This window comes from Rhinolophus sinicus, linkage group LG10 (assembly GCF_036562045.2).
Source record: "Rhinolophus sinicus isolate RSC01 linkage group LG10, ASM3656204v1, whole genome shotgun sequence".
NCBI lineage: Eukaryota > Metazoa > Chordata > Mammalia > Chiroptera > Rhinolophidae > Rhinolophus > Rhinolophus sinicus.
The window spans coordinates 14,583,842-14,598,741 of NC_133759.1; the positions used below are offsets into that span (position 1 = coordinate 14,583,842).

General features: G+C 43.6%; 1 protein-coding gene across 23 annotated transcripts in view; it reads left to right on the top strand.

Annotated features, from left to right (window-relative positions):
* LRRFIP2 (LRR binding FLII interacting protein 2) overlaps positions 1 to 9,614 on the top strand; it is a 102,416-nt gene extending 92,802 nt beyond the window's left edge. For all 23 annotated transcript variants that reach the window (XM_019727639.2, XM_019727646.2, XM_019727648.2 and 20 more), the window contains 4 exons: positions 4,500 to 4,620; positions 7,100 to 7,179; positions 7,761 to 7,865; positions 8,299 to 9,614. In XM_019727639.2, coding sequence (XP_019583198.2) covers positions 4,500 to 4,620; positions 7,100 to 7,179; positions 7,761 to 7,865; positions 8,299 to 8,409 — 417 coding nt within the window. In that variant the 3' untranslated portion in view covers positions 8,410 to 9,614. The remainder of the gene's footprint in view (positions 1 to 4,499; positions 4,621 to 7,099; positions 7,180 to 7,760; positions 7,866 to 8,298) is intronic.
* Positions 9,615 to 14,900: the final 5,286 nt, after the last annotated feature.

The window sequence follows — 14,900 nt, forward strand, 5'->3', positions numbered from 1 at the left end:
AAGACGGAAGTGCCCTGCCCTGCCCCTTCACCCTTGCCCCTGACTATTCCTGCTTGGTTCTTTTAGCTGATTCCTCTGGTGTGCATTGTCCTTACGTGTTTGTTTATAACATGGTCATGTTGTTTCTTGATCTGTTTTAGACATTCTCTGATGACCTCTTCCTGTGGAAGAAGAGCATTTAGCTTCCTTTCATCCCCGTCCCTACCACAGACATTACTTCCCATCCCCACATCCTCCTAATACAGGACCAGTCATTCCAGTCTGTTTATGTTGCGCGGACTCTGTAAACACTGCTCGCAGTGGAGCCCTGTGGTGTGCTAGGCTTGCCTTTCATCTTTCAAAACTCTTTATTTCCCCTAAAAGTTAATATTGTGGTTTTTGTTTTCATTTGCTTGCTTTTGTGTTTGTTACTAATTTAGCTGCAGACTTTCCAACAGTAGTTTAAGTCCACTCTTCATGTTTTCCAATGCAGCAAGTCTTCTCTGTTCCATCCTTTGGATTCTTGGAGCCTCTGACTCATCCCGTTCTAAACTCCCTCAGTACAGACACACGTCCACCCTGGGTTTCCTCTGCCTGTGGTTTAGCCTGGCTTCCCTTTTTGTAGTGTCTTATGCCTTCCTGCTTTTTTATTCATTCTCTTATTTTGGTACATTCTCCAGTAACTTCCTGAGAAAAGGGTATGTGGGCTGTAAAGTTTTCTTAACTTTGGAGGTCTGAAAATGTCTTCATATTACCCTCTTACTTGATTTAACAGTTTGGATATAGAATTTTGTGTTACAATTGTTTTCCTTCATCTTCTTTTTTAAAGAAATTGCTTCATTGTATTTTGGCTTCCCGTATGGCTGTTGAGAATTTCAAGGACATTTTGATTTTGGATTTCTCTCTCTGGAACCTTGTATCATACTCTTTCTCCCTAGAGTTCTGAAATTTCATGGTGTTACGGTTTGCAGTTTTCACACATTGTATGGGCCCCTGTCAATTCTAGGAATCCCTGTCCTTCAATTGTGGGAACATTTCTTGAATGATTGTCTCTCTTCCCATATTCTGTATCTCTTTCGGAAACTCCTATGTAGTCATTCAAATGTTGACTGAGATTCCACTATTTAACAGGCACCATGCTACGCATTTGGGATATTTCAGTGAACAAATCAATTTTTTAAAAAAGTCCCTGCCCTAGTAGACCTTACAGTCTAGGGGGAGGAGACCAGACAATAAACAACTAACATAATTAATAAGTCAGTTGTAGCGTACGTTAGAGGTTTGTATGAATGCGCTTATTGTGTTTCTCTAGCCTCATTTAGCTGCACTGGTTCAGGCTTTAACCAGGAGAGTGTAATACGGCAGAGGAGATAAGGGTGTGTGCATGAGTGATGGTGGACCTAGAGACTAAACCAGGTAAGGAGGTTAGAGAGGATATCTGGGAAGACATCAAGGCACAGTGGAAAGAAGATGGGAGCAATGGGTTACAGGTGCCAGTGGGATTGAAGGATTTTTGGAGTTAGGGTCCAGAGAGAATAAGCTGGAAAGACCAGGAATAGTGATTAGAAGAGAAAATATGTGGATCAGAATTATGAAGAAATTGTAGTGATCTAATGATGAGATACAGTACATGACTGTGGATTGAGTGGCTGAGGGCAGGGACGGATAGACGGCGAGATCCTTGGAGAGGAGGCGTTTCAGGAACTGAGCCATCAGTTGTAGGAGAAATCCTCTACTCAGATGTTTTTTGAAATTGCCAAGAATTAAGACAGAAATAGTCTTGAGGGAGTGCGAGTCAGGAGCTAAAATGGTGAAGGAAGAGTGGGATGATGGGGGTGGTTAGTATACATAACTTGAAGAGATGAGATTAGGAATGGGGAATTTTAGGGAGGACAGAGGAGGAATAGTTTGGCAACAGCAAGGAAAGCAAGAGGACACCTATTCCATTTTCAGGCTCAGTGGTAGGAGGCTCGTGGGAGAAAGAAACAGCTAGCACCTTGGAAGGCTGCAGAGGAGGCAGGGTTCTGTGAGAGCACTAAGGTACAGAGAGTGCTCAGAGAAGAGCCCGAGGATGAGGGGCTTTTGCCGATGATGGAATGGTAATCCAGATGGCACAGGGGAGGGGTTTCAGGAACGGTTAGGAGGAAAGACAGTTGTACAAAGCCTTTCGGGAAGGAGCACAGGAGAAGGAGGATGGCCCTTTTTGAAAAGGACATAAACAGGAATGACAGAGATAATGAGATTAGTCCTGATTCACTCAAGGCAGATAGTAATGGCGACCCCCTGTGTGTTCAAAGCGCAGAGGTGTCTGGGAAGCGTAGGTTCAGTCCTAGTGCTGAGTCTTCCCCTTGACCCCTGTTGATGGAGTTGAGGACACAGATGGAGGAGCCCCCGAGAACTCTGAGCGTGCAGACTCGCCCTTGAACCTTGCTGAAGGATGAAGGACCCTCAGGGGGCGTGCTCTTGGCCCCAGAGGCAGCTCCTTGTGTGTGGCTGGTGTGCGGTGGGGTAGACTTGGTGTGCACTGTGCTTGTTGCTCTGATGGTACGAGTTGTAGGCATCGGGGAGGGAGGGGGACATGAGACCGCTGCCACTGATGCTCTCACTTAAACTGTTTATCTCTCGTTCTTCCAGCTCTTTTGCTCTACTTTTGAAAGGTTTTCTTAACGTTATCTTCTAATACTCGTATTGATTTTTCTATTTCTGCAGTCATTCCAAAGATGCAGATATTTTCACATATCTTGGAGGATAATGATAGGCTGATGGTTTGGTTCCTGGTGTTTTCTTCTGTCTATGGTTTGTTGCCTTCCAGACGTTCTTTTATGTACGTTTATTTGGTCTTCAGTGTAAGCGTGAGGTACTAAAAAGCGGATAGGCAGCTCTGAGCGCATGGTGGGGGGGGCTTGTCCAAGTTTCTGTAAAGATTGATGTGGCTGGGTGTTTTGATGGGAACCTCAATGTGGGAATGTTGGTCTTTTATTTTAGGCGAGTCAGGGAGTTCTAAAAATATCCTTCCATCTTCTGCCTGAGGGTACAAGCCTAGCTGTCTGCACTCTGGGACCTGCGGGTAGACTAGAGACCTCAGCGTTCAGTACATTCCTGTTCACCTAATTCCTTGTTTTCCACATGTGGCATTCCTGTCTCCACTGGGCCTTGTTATTTCCCAACCCAGAATCCCTGTTAATTTTATTTAGATTCTTTATTTTGCTGCAGAATAAGCTGCACATACTTGAAGTGCATAGACGTGCATAACTCTGTTAGTTTTCCAGGGCTGCCATAACAGAGTTCCATAAACAGGGGGCTTAGAACAACAGAAATGTGCCGTCTCGCAGGTCTGGAGGCTGGAGGCCCAAGATCAAGGCCCTAGCAGTGTTGGTTTCTCCTGAGGCCTGTAAGGGGACTGTGTTCCATGCTGCTGGTGGTTTGCGGGCATTCCTTGGCATTCCTTGGCTTGTAGAGCGCATTCTCTGTGTCTTCACATCATCCTACCTCAGTGTGTCTCTCTTCACCTGGCATTCTTTTTACAAGGACACCAGTCATACTGGATGGGGGTCCACCCTATTCCAGTATGACCTCATCTCAACTTAACTAATTGCATCTGCAATGACTCTTTTTCCAAATGTGGTCACACTCTGAGGTACTAGGGTTAGAACTTTGACATATGAATTTGGGGGGCGAGGCACAGTTCAACTCATAACACCTGTGAAATGATCACCACAGTCATGGTGGTAAAAATATTTGTAACTCCCCAAAGTCTCTGTCCCTTTGTAACCCTTCCTGTGCTTCTCTCTCTCTCTCCCTCTCTAAGCAACCAGTGGTCTGCTTTCTGTCACTGTAGATGAGTGCATTTTCTGGAATTTTCTATAATTGGAATACATCTTTCACACAGAATACCTATTTTGAGATTCAGCCATGTTGTTGCATGTGTCATTAGTGCTTTCCCTTTTCATACTGTGCAGTAATTCCATTGTATAGATGTGCCACCATTTGTTTATCCTCCTGTTGATGGATATTTGGATAGTTTTTAGTTTTGGCTATTGTGAATAAGCTACTATGAACATCTTTTATTTTGGGTAAAATAAGGTAGACTACGTAGCCAAACTCAGAAATGTATTTCCAGTTATTTCTGTATGCAGAAAATTTTCCAAATAAGAATATTTAACCTAACTCTAAAAACAAAACAAAACCCAGAACATCTAACTGCCCATAGTATTTCCATTTTTAATAAAAGTAACATAAAATACTGAAAAGTGAGGTTCTAAAAAACCTACACATATCATAGAATAGAGCTATTTTTATCGGGACACCTGGTCCTGAGCTCACTCCCTTAGCGATTTGCTCCCAGCTTGTCTGTAGCACCTTTAACAGGGTGTCGACCCTAGTGCGCAGTCCAGACAACAGCGTCTGAGTGAGTGATCTGTGTGGCTGATGAGGGTCTGCCTGGTTCTAGGATGAGGCCGTTGGGCCCAGCTTCCTTTGAGAGGCTGCATCTTGCTGATGAGCCATTGTTTCTACTCCAGATTAGAAAACTGAAGCTGCAGTTAGAGGAAGAACGGCAGACATTCTCGAGGAATGACGGCACAGCGGGTGACCTGGCAGGGCTGCAGAACGGCTCAGATTTACAGTTCATCGAAATGCAGAGTAGGTACTGGGAGGGGACAGGCCAGTCCCCGTCTGTGTGTAGGCTGTGTCCCAGGAGCGAGATTGTAAGCGGGCTGCTAGCGTCTTGTAATTCACATTTCTCAAGAAAAGCTGTGTTACAAAGATTGGTTAGTCCTGTTCGTCCAGAAGAGCAGTACTGGTCAGGAATGGAACCGAATAGAAGCTTCTGCTAACCTGTGTGCTTCAGAGGATAATGAGAGCACTCTTCCCGCTTCTAGGCAAAGTGATTTTTAGAACATTTTGCAAATAGTGACATCCTGACACTGTCCTCTTCCATACCCGTGTCAACTTTAAGCTCCCATACAGCACATTTCTTAATTACAATGTTTTTGGGGAATTTATCTTGGAACAATTGGAGGAATATAGTTGGAACTAACTCATACTAATGTTGAGTAGTTTCAGAATTTTCTCAGAAGTTTTCTTGTTAACTCAAATTAATTTTTATTTGATGGAATTTAAAACAGGGCCATGAAATAAGCCTATTCAGTTTACCTAAATTATTCCAGTTTCTCTCCCTTTCTAATTTTGACCCCTCATTATTTTATAATGCCTACTGCGTTCACAATAATTCCCATGGTAAGGAGAGTTCAGAAGCCATTCATATTTAGTCAGATACTGTATAATCATGGATGGGGAGACTTTTATTTTTCCAATTTGAATAGTGGCTTTTCTGATAACTTATTTTAAAACATTGATTATTCTATGTCCCTTTTCATCTAAATATCCTAAGTTAGGCTAAACAGAAAAGACTTCTGGGATTAACGCTTATGAATGCTATTAATACCAGTTTTTGAGGTTAGTGTCATTTCTTTTATTGGATATCAGGGCCCTTGTGATACTTCCTGGTGAATATTTTGTTCTGGAAATATCATTTTGGCCTGGAGGGTAGATGAAGACAGGCATGGCAAGAGGCAGGCTGACGAGTTAGGAGGCCGTAGATGAGCTGAACCAGTACAGTGGCTGTCGAGTCCTAGAGAGGGAGCAGGGGATAGACTTGAAAGAGACTGGCCTAATGCAGCAAAATCAGAAGGAATCATTGAGGAGGAATGGGCATGCATTTGTGTGTGACCGCTTCCTAGTACAGGCAGGCGTTACAGAGCTGGCATTCGCGGAAAGTAGGGAGAAGCGCCCCTGGAGCTGTACACGCAGGTGCACTGGGTGGGACCACGGATGGCTGGCCTGGCTGGTAAAGACAAAAGCGGGCAGCTCCCGTGCACACCACCGTGGCTGGTAGGCATGGTGTTTTGGATGGAGCTTCAAAACATGCATGAAATGGCTGAGACGAAGGACTTAACAGGTTTGAAAACAGGAAGGAATGAGTGGTTTGGAGAGTGAGAAAGAAGCAGCACATTTCCCTAAGTTGCTGGGATAAAGAATTAAAACATAAGCTCCTGAAGCTTCTGTTTAGAGCCTAGGAGTAGGGGTTGCTCTCTTTGACTCCCAGAGGTGACATTTGGGGAGAGGGTTTTATAACCCTATCACTTTTAGAGTGACAGTAACTGTCCAGTTAGAACAGTCTCTTGCATTGAAGATTATATAGGTAGTTATAAGTTTAATTATGTGGAACAGCAGAGAAGTTCTTAAGTTGAGTAGGTTATATTTGGTTTATCTCCTGTCAGCCTTATCATTCCCACCCTGTAATCATTTCAGAGAATGATTTTTGTTAGATTTGGCTGGCTGAGGGGAATTTATTTCTCCCCCGTCATTTCTAAACTTCTCATATTAAATGATTTGCTTCTTAGGTCAAATGTGTAGCTACTGATTTATGGCTCTTCCCATACCACATTATGACATGTTATTGAAAAGCATTTATTTCAGCAAATATTTATTAACGTACACTATGCAACGCACTTGGCTGGATACAGAGGTAGATTCAAGAGAGCAAAGACAGGGCCCCTCTCCTTACATACATATATAGCGTTAAGAAAGCACAATAAATGTTACAAAAGAGCAAATAAAATGCAACGAGGGAAGGAGAAGTTATAGTTATCTAAGGAGACTCATGAAGGTGAACAGTAAGCATAGCTTTGGAGGGTGGTTGAGACTTACATGAGCAGGGAGAAAGGGGCACGTGAGCTATGAAAGAGCAGCACTGGGAGCGGGAAGGTACGGGGCTGGGGTCAGGGAAACCAGAGGGCCCGGTCCCATGGGCGCGGAGGCTTCCTGGGCCACGGCAGCAGGTCAGGCTGGCAGGGGCCACTCTACCTACACACACCATGGGCTGAAGAGTGAATTTTCTTCTAACTCCTGATCCAAGTGCTGCTGCAACACAGGTGCTAGGACTTCTCATTGTAGCCACAGTTCCAGAGCACGGGCTGCTGAGATGCTGTGGTTGCCCTGTGTGCATGTGTCGTGTCTTTAGACTGCACCATCCTCTCCTGTGCTCCAGAGGGCGTCATTGCCTGATGGATCACACCTTCACCTCTGAGAGGTGATTCGTTATTCTGTTCCGTTCTAGGAGATGCCAACAGACAAATTAGTGAATACAAGTTTAAGCTTTCAAAAGCAGAACAGGATGTAACCACCATGGAGCAAACTGTGAGTACTCCTGTATGGTACCAAGTGATTTAAATTCCCGTAAAACACATCTGCTTCCTGCATCCAAGTGGCTAACCCCATGAGTGCCTGGGCTTCTTTGTGCTGCCTTTACAGTTGGATTAAAGCGGAAAAGCCAGTGAAAATACCTGGCAGGTCACTCAGCCTTCTGTTTTCTGCAAAAATGTAGAAAACTATAGCTACAATTCTATTTTTTGTGGGTATTTCATGAGAATTCAAGATTGTAGTTCATAACAGGATGCCTTATTGTCCATTTCGTCTAAAAACTTTTCCATTCAGCGAGTCTGCTCTTGCGATGTTACTTTGGCACTTAAACAATATGGTCATCATGAAAGTTAACATGGGAAATTGGCCCTCTAACGACTACAGCTGTAATCCTTTGGGGGCATTTCTGGATTTATAAATAGCAGTAGGGTTCTGAGAGGACCTATGACTCACCCTAGGGGGACTTGTTAGTGTTAGATGACTTGGAATTTTAATGACATTGTACTTCCATCTTGGCTGCAAAAAAAGTGGTGGCTCCCAGCGTCCAATAGCAGAGGCCTGTGTTCGCATATTTACAGATTAGCCGGCTTGAGGGACAGGTGCTGAGATACAAAACTGCTGCTGAGAATGCTGAGAAAGTGGAAGACGAACTGAAAGCAGAAAAGAGGAAGCTACAACGAGAGGTACTTGTTTTTATATGCTTCCTGGAATACATTCCTAAAAAGACAAAAATCCTTTGGAAAGAAATGATTTGCCTCATAAGGAATTGAATCCTCGGTCCAATCTTAAGGAAACAGCACTGGAGTCACTTACTCTTCTCTGCTGTTTTTAACCTGTACGTTGATTTCCATTTGCTTTGATGTTTGGGTCAGTTAGAGAGTAAGGAAAAGGACAGTGTGTAGTTCTGTTTGAGCTCAGGCCCATTTCTCCCCCTTCTGTGTGTCCTGCCTGCGATGATGCTCAGCATCACTGGCTGACTGACAGAAAAGGAGGCTGTGGGTTCTGTACAAGGCCATCACCGTGAGCACTGCTTCCATTTCCCAGCAAGCTGAGAATAAAGTAGCACTGGGTTTTGTTTCTGACCATGTGAAATGACCGAGTTCTTCCTGTCTCCAGTTACGAACAGCACAGGACAAGATTGAGGAGATGGAGATGACCAACAGCCACCTAGCCAAGCGACTGGAGAAGATGAAGGCCAATAGGACAGCACTTCTGGCCCAGCAATAGGGAGGCCCCGCCCCCTCCTACCTGGGTGCTGCTCCCGGCGACTGACTTTTTGTCCATTGATGCAAACCCCTTTCAGTACTGTTTTGAGTTTTGTCATTAATATCGCCACCTTTGTGTTTTATAATTTATGAGAGAATGAAACAGGTTTGAATCTTCATGGATGAACACTTTGGGTTTTGTTGGTAGTTTGATTCTAGACTAAGAACTGGTCTGTGCTGTTTTTATTATTTCTGTAATTTTAGAATCAAGTTGACTCACCGTGTTTCCCCCACTGTCTCAGTGACGGGGGCTCGGAGGCCGTGGCCCAGGTCCTGGAGGACAGCGATTCTGGGAGCGCTCGCTGAGATGCTTGCTGGAGCCCTCGGAAAACACAAGTGCCTTCTCCACAGTGCAGCTCATGCAGTGATCCCTGGGGGTCAAAAGACACTTACCCTGGATACCAGATAGCATTTATATTTTAGTGAAGAAACAATTCACAGGCGGGGAATAATACGTTTCACTCAAATTTATATGTTTGGAGGAAAAAGCCTTTTTTTGTAAAATATTTAAATTTATATAAGAAAATGTTAGAAAAAGATACGGGGAGTGTATATAAAACTTGCTTTATGCATGTGGCAGGGGAATCCCAAGGCCTGATGCTCTTAAAGTAAGAGTAGGGTCCTTAGTCTCCAACATGAACTGTGCTGTGTCTTGTAAAGTATTTCATCTGCTGCTTCTTTGTGGAATGAAACCTCAGACAAGCCCAATGGGGGGGGGGAGGGGGGAGGTGCAGGGCAGGCAGGTGGGACGTCTGCCTCAAGAGTCTATTAAACACACCTGTTTGCTGACAATTGGCTATTGATACGTTCATTTTGTTAGAGGAGCCTTTACAACAAATCATGGCAACTATCCCCTTTTAGCTTGCCCCTCTTCTTTTCTCTGCTTCCTAAGGAAAAATAATCTGGAATATAGAATTTTTGCTTTCAAGAACTTGCATTACCTTTAAAGGTACCCAGTTCAAGAGTTTTTACATCGACTGTAACCATTTTACATCGAGTATGATTCTCTTTTGCTCTCAGAATCAAAGTGGTTTTATGGAAATGATTATTGTATTTTCAGTGTGTTTACACAGAACAAGTATTGGGGAAAGTCTAATGAATTAAGGCTACATAAGAATAAAATTAGACCTGAAACTAGATAATAAAGTTAACTCAATGTGAATAAAACCTCCATCTAATAATTATTCCCTTCTTCAGAGTAATTAGCCCTTTGTTTTTAAAATATGGAAACCAATCTCATGAACTAAGATGATTTCCTATAAATTATCTTTCTAGTGGTAACAACAGTTATGTATGTGAGGGGTGGGAGAGCATGTTCTGAAATGCAGATTTAACCTAGAACCCCGCAGCTGGAACCAACACATGGTGTGGGCCAGCTCTTGAGGCCTTGGAAACCCCTCTTCCGCTTCACCCATGGTCACTCAGCCCTCCCAGGCCGTGGACTCTCACTTCTGAGATGCCCTGGTCTATTTTTTAGAAGTTCTCTCTCTGTGTCTCTGTCTCTCTCAACATTCAGTATTATATTAATTTCAAGTGTACAACATAGTGGTTAGACATTTATATAATTTAAGAAGTGATCCCCTGACTTATCTAGTACCCACCTGGCACTATTATACATAGTTATTACCATATTATTGACTAGATTTCCTATGCTGTACTTTACATCCCTGTGACTATTTTGTAACTACCAATTTGTACTTCTTAATCCCTTCACCTTTTTCACCGTCCCCCAACCCCCTCCCATCTGTCACCCCAACAAATCTAGCACCCATCTGATAGCATAGTTATTACAGTATTACTGACTATATTCCTTATGCTATACCCTGCATCCCCATAACTATTTTGTAACAACCAATTTGTATTTCTTAATCCATTCCCCTTCTTTCACCCACACCCCCAAGCCCCCCCCCCATATCTGGCAACCATCAAAATGTTTTTTGTATCTGAGTTTGTTTCTGTTTTGTTTGTTTACTTTGTTCTTTAGATTCCACATATAGCGAAATCACATTGCATCTGTCTGACTTACTCCACTCAGTACAATACCCTCCAGGTACATCCATGCTGCAGCAGATGGCAAGAACCCATTCCCTTCCATGGTTGAGCAATATTCCATTGTATGTACCTCCTCTTCTTTATCCATTCAACCATTGACAGACACCCAGGCTGCCTCCACATCTCAACCATTGTAAACAATGCTGCAATCAACATAATGGATGAACACATCCCCTCGAAGTAGCATTTTGGGTTTCTTCGGATAAATACCCTGAAGTGGGATTACTGAGTCTTTCATTGTCTCTTCTTATTGCCTTTGTTTGTTTGTTTTTTATAAGTAGGGTGCAGCTCACAGTGGCCCATGTGGGGATCCAACTGGCAACCTTGGTGTTATTAGCACCACGCTCTAACCGAGGTAACCGGCCACCCCCTTATTGCCTTTGTTTTGAAGTCTGTTTTGTCTGGTGTAAGGATTGCTAACCCAGTTTTTCTTTTTAATTTTAATTTTCATAAAATATCTTTTTCCATCCCTTTACTTTCTGTGTGTATCTTTCAATCTGAAGTGAGTCTCTTATAGGCAGCATAGGTAAGGGTTTTGTTTTCTTACCCATTCAGCCCTTCTGTGTGTTTTGAATGGAATATTTAATCCATTTACATTGAAAGTAATTGTTGATAGATATATAGTTATTACCATTTTTTCATAATTTAGATTTTTTTTTTCCACTTGAAGTCCCTATAACATTCCTTGTAATACTGGTTTGATGGTAATTAACTCCTTTATATTTTTCTTGTCTACGAAGCTCTATATTTGTCCTTCAATTCTAAATGATAGCCTTGCTGGGTAGTCTTGCTTATAGGTCCTTGCTTTTCATCACGTTGAAACTTCCTGCCAATCCCTTTTGGCCTGTGAAGTTTCTGTTGAGAAATCAGCTGACAATCTTATGGGAGCTCCTTTATAAGTTACTAGTTGCTTTTCTCTTGCTGCTTTTAGGATTCTCTCTTGGTCTTTAACTAATTTCCCATTTTAATTATAATGTGTCTTGGTGTGGGCCTGTTTGGGTTCATCCTGTTTGGGTTCATCCTGTTTGGGACTCTCTGCACTTCCTGGACTTGTATGTCTATTTCCTTCTCTAGGTTAGGAAAGCTTTTTGTCATTAGTTCTTCATATAGTTCACAATCCCTTGCTTTCTCTCTCCTCCTTCTGTGAATACCCCTATGATGTGAATGTTGTTATGCTTGATGCTGTCCCAGAGGTCTCTTAAACTATCTTCATTTGTTTGGATTCTTTTTTCTTTTTGCTGTTCTGATTGGGTGTTTTCTGCTACCTTGTCTTTCAAATCGCTGATTCGATGCTCTGCTTCATGTAGTCTGCTCGTGATTCCTCCTAGGGCATTCTTCATTTCAGTTATTGTATTCTTCACTTCTGACTGGTTCTTTTTAATGGTTTCTATGTCTTTTTTTATGCTTGCTATCTCTTTGTTGAAGTTCTAAGTTCCTTGAGCATCCTTATAACCATGTTTTTGAACTCTGTCTCTGGTAGGTTGCTTGCCTCCATTTCATTTAGTTCTTTTTCTGGATTTTTCTCCCGTTCTTACATTTGGGACACATTTCTGTTTCCTCATTTTGGCTGCCTGTGTTTGTTTCCATGTATTAGGTAGATCTGCTATGTTTCCCAGTCTTGGTTGGGTGGCCTTTTGTAGTAGTTATCCTATGGTGCCCAGTAGCACAGTCTCCCGGGTCACCTGTTCTGGGTGCTCCAGGAGTGTCCCTTGTATGGGCTGTCTCTGCCCTCCTTGTTATAGTTGAGCCTTGATTGCTATTGGCCCATTGGTGGATGGCATTGGCCCTCTGGCTGATTGGCTGTGGGGTTTGGCCACATCCACAGCTTACGAGCTGCTGTGCAGCAGGGGCTTGCCCCACAAAGCAGGATTCACCTCAGTGGGCACTGGTGCCTGTTTAGATTGCTCTGTGGGTGTGCCACTTGTGGGGCTGATTGGGTGGTGCTCTGCTGTGGTCTGAAGCCAACCTCCAAGTATGTTGGTTCTGGGGCTTCTTGGGAGGGGCTCCAGTGCAGGTGCAGGTCACCCACTGCCTGTGACTGGCCAGGGACTACGTTGTAAAAGCTACAAAATGATCCACAGTTGTTGTGCTAAACCTAGAGGCGCATGGGAGAAGCCGCACTGTGAACTGAGAACAGCTGCCACCAGTACCAGGCCTGGGGTTACTTGATAAATGCTCAGACACCTGGAGGCCTGCTGCCACCTGCCAGCTTCCTTAGGTTCATCCGCTGATAAACTTGTGTGGTACATGAGTTGAATGAGGGCAGGGTCTCAGGGAGTCACTAGAACAGGGGTGTCCAAACTTTTTTCAATGTTTTTCACCAAGGGCCATATGCGGTAAAATACACAAACAGCCGGGCCACTCACTCGAGGTGAAGTACGTATTGCCTCACCTGGTTTATTTAAGTAAACTAAGTATATTTTTGGAATTTGCTGCGGGCCAATTAAAAATGGACGCAGGCCGCAGTTTGGACACCCCTGACCTAGAGTGTGAAGGGTTGTCGTCACCATGTTAATGTAGACTGGTTTGGTGCCAGTGCTAAGCCTGGAGTGACTCAGCACAAGTCTCAGAGCACACGGAGCTCAGTCACTGCTGCCTGGGGCCCATGGTCTCTGCTCGCTTTCCTAGAAGGAGTGCAATGGAGGTGGGGCTGGCTGCTTGCAGAGAAAGTGCCTCCGCCTGTGAGGGAGTTGAGGGGCAGGGTCCCAGCTGGGTCAGCAGGGCAGAGCAGCAGAGCTCACCAGGCCAATCAGGTTCAGATTTGGCCGGAAACGGGGTGGGCTTAACATAGGAAAGATGGTGCCCACCTGCTGGCTGCACCAGAGGACCCCTCACCACAAAATTGCCGACTGTCCTCTAGTCCACCTGAAGCCATACACCTCAGTCTGTCCCCTGTATGAGGCCCCTCACCCCAGTCACTGTCTCCGCTGGAGCTCAAGGTGAGTGCCTGCGAGTCTGTGCACAGGTCGTTTAATAAGAGGACGTCTGGGTTTCCTGCAGCCTTCCATCCCACCTGAACGGTCGGAATCCCCACTGTTTTTCACAGCCAGATATTGTGGGGGCTCCTCTTCCTGGCCCCAGTACTCCGGGCTGGGGAGCCTGGTGTAGGGGGCTCCTCCAGGGGTAACCTCCACAGCTGGTATCTCTCTCCTGATTCTCAACCACCAAATGGAGGTTTAGGGCCCGTTCCATTTCTCTGCCCTTCCTACCAGTCTCCACGTGGCTTCTTTATATTTTTAGTTATAGGACTTCTGTTCTACTACCGTGTTTCCCCGAAAATAAGACCTAGCCAGACCATCAGCTCTAATGTATCTTTTGGAGCAAAAATTAATATAAGACTTGGTCTTACATTATGTTAGACAAGACCTCGTCTTATAGTAAAATAAAATCGGGTCTTACATTAATTTTTGCTCCAAAAAACGTGTTACAGCTGATGGTCCGGCTAGGTCTTATTTTCGGGGAAACACGGTAGACTTCAGATGGTTCTTCAGGATGACTGTTCTGTAATTTGATTGTAATTTTAACACGTTGCGTACGGCGGGGTTTAAATCCCTCGTGAAGATTCTCGTGATCCGTATGCAACGTGTTAATATGTTCACTGAAGGATGCAGGCAGTGTTTATCTACTCCACCATCTTGGATCTCTACTTTTTGGAAGTTCTAAGTGTTAGAACCTGATCTTGCCCCTTTTGTGGCATAAGAAATATGTGTATCTGTTGTCCCAGCCTTTTCCATATGGAATGGCTTCACTTCTTCATCAGATAGTTTTCTGTTCCTGCCAACGGAATTTTCTTCATTGAGTCTTATAATCTGCATTTGACCTCCAAACTATAGGTATTCTTCCTCCCGTGCTGACTGTACATTTCTTTTAATGCTGATTAATACTAAAGCAGCTGATTTTATGGCACTTATAGTTTAATTTTGTATTTTTTAAATCATCATTCAAACAAGAATACCCAGAACTTTCTTTATCTTAAGCTGGTAATAGTCACAGCCATTAACAAAAGTGGGCTACCTTAAAAACTCACACTAGTTATAGACTGAATAAGGACTATTGTCTTCTTGAGTCTTTTTTTAAATAAAGAGCAAATTACTTACTCTTGGGTTACTGAACGTACTCATAGATTATCAATTCAGCTTTCTCCATAGGCTGTGTCATCAGAGCCTCTTATATGTTCAGAACCTCTTTTAAAAGATACTTGAACTATGTCTATCACCTGATATTAGACATTTACCAGAATACACAAAGATTTAAATTAGAGCATGATCTATGAAATCTCAGATGACTTAGATGCCCAGGGGGCTTTCAAAGTACCTTGGGATTCTTCACAATCAGGTATATACTAGGTGAAAATCGATCTAGAAAAAGTTTCAAGTGTAATGAAATTAATAAGAATTCATG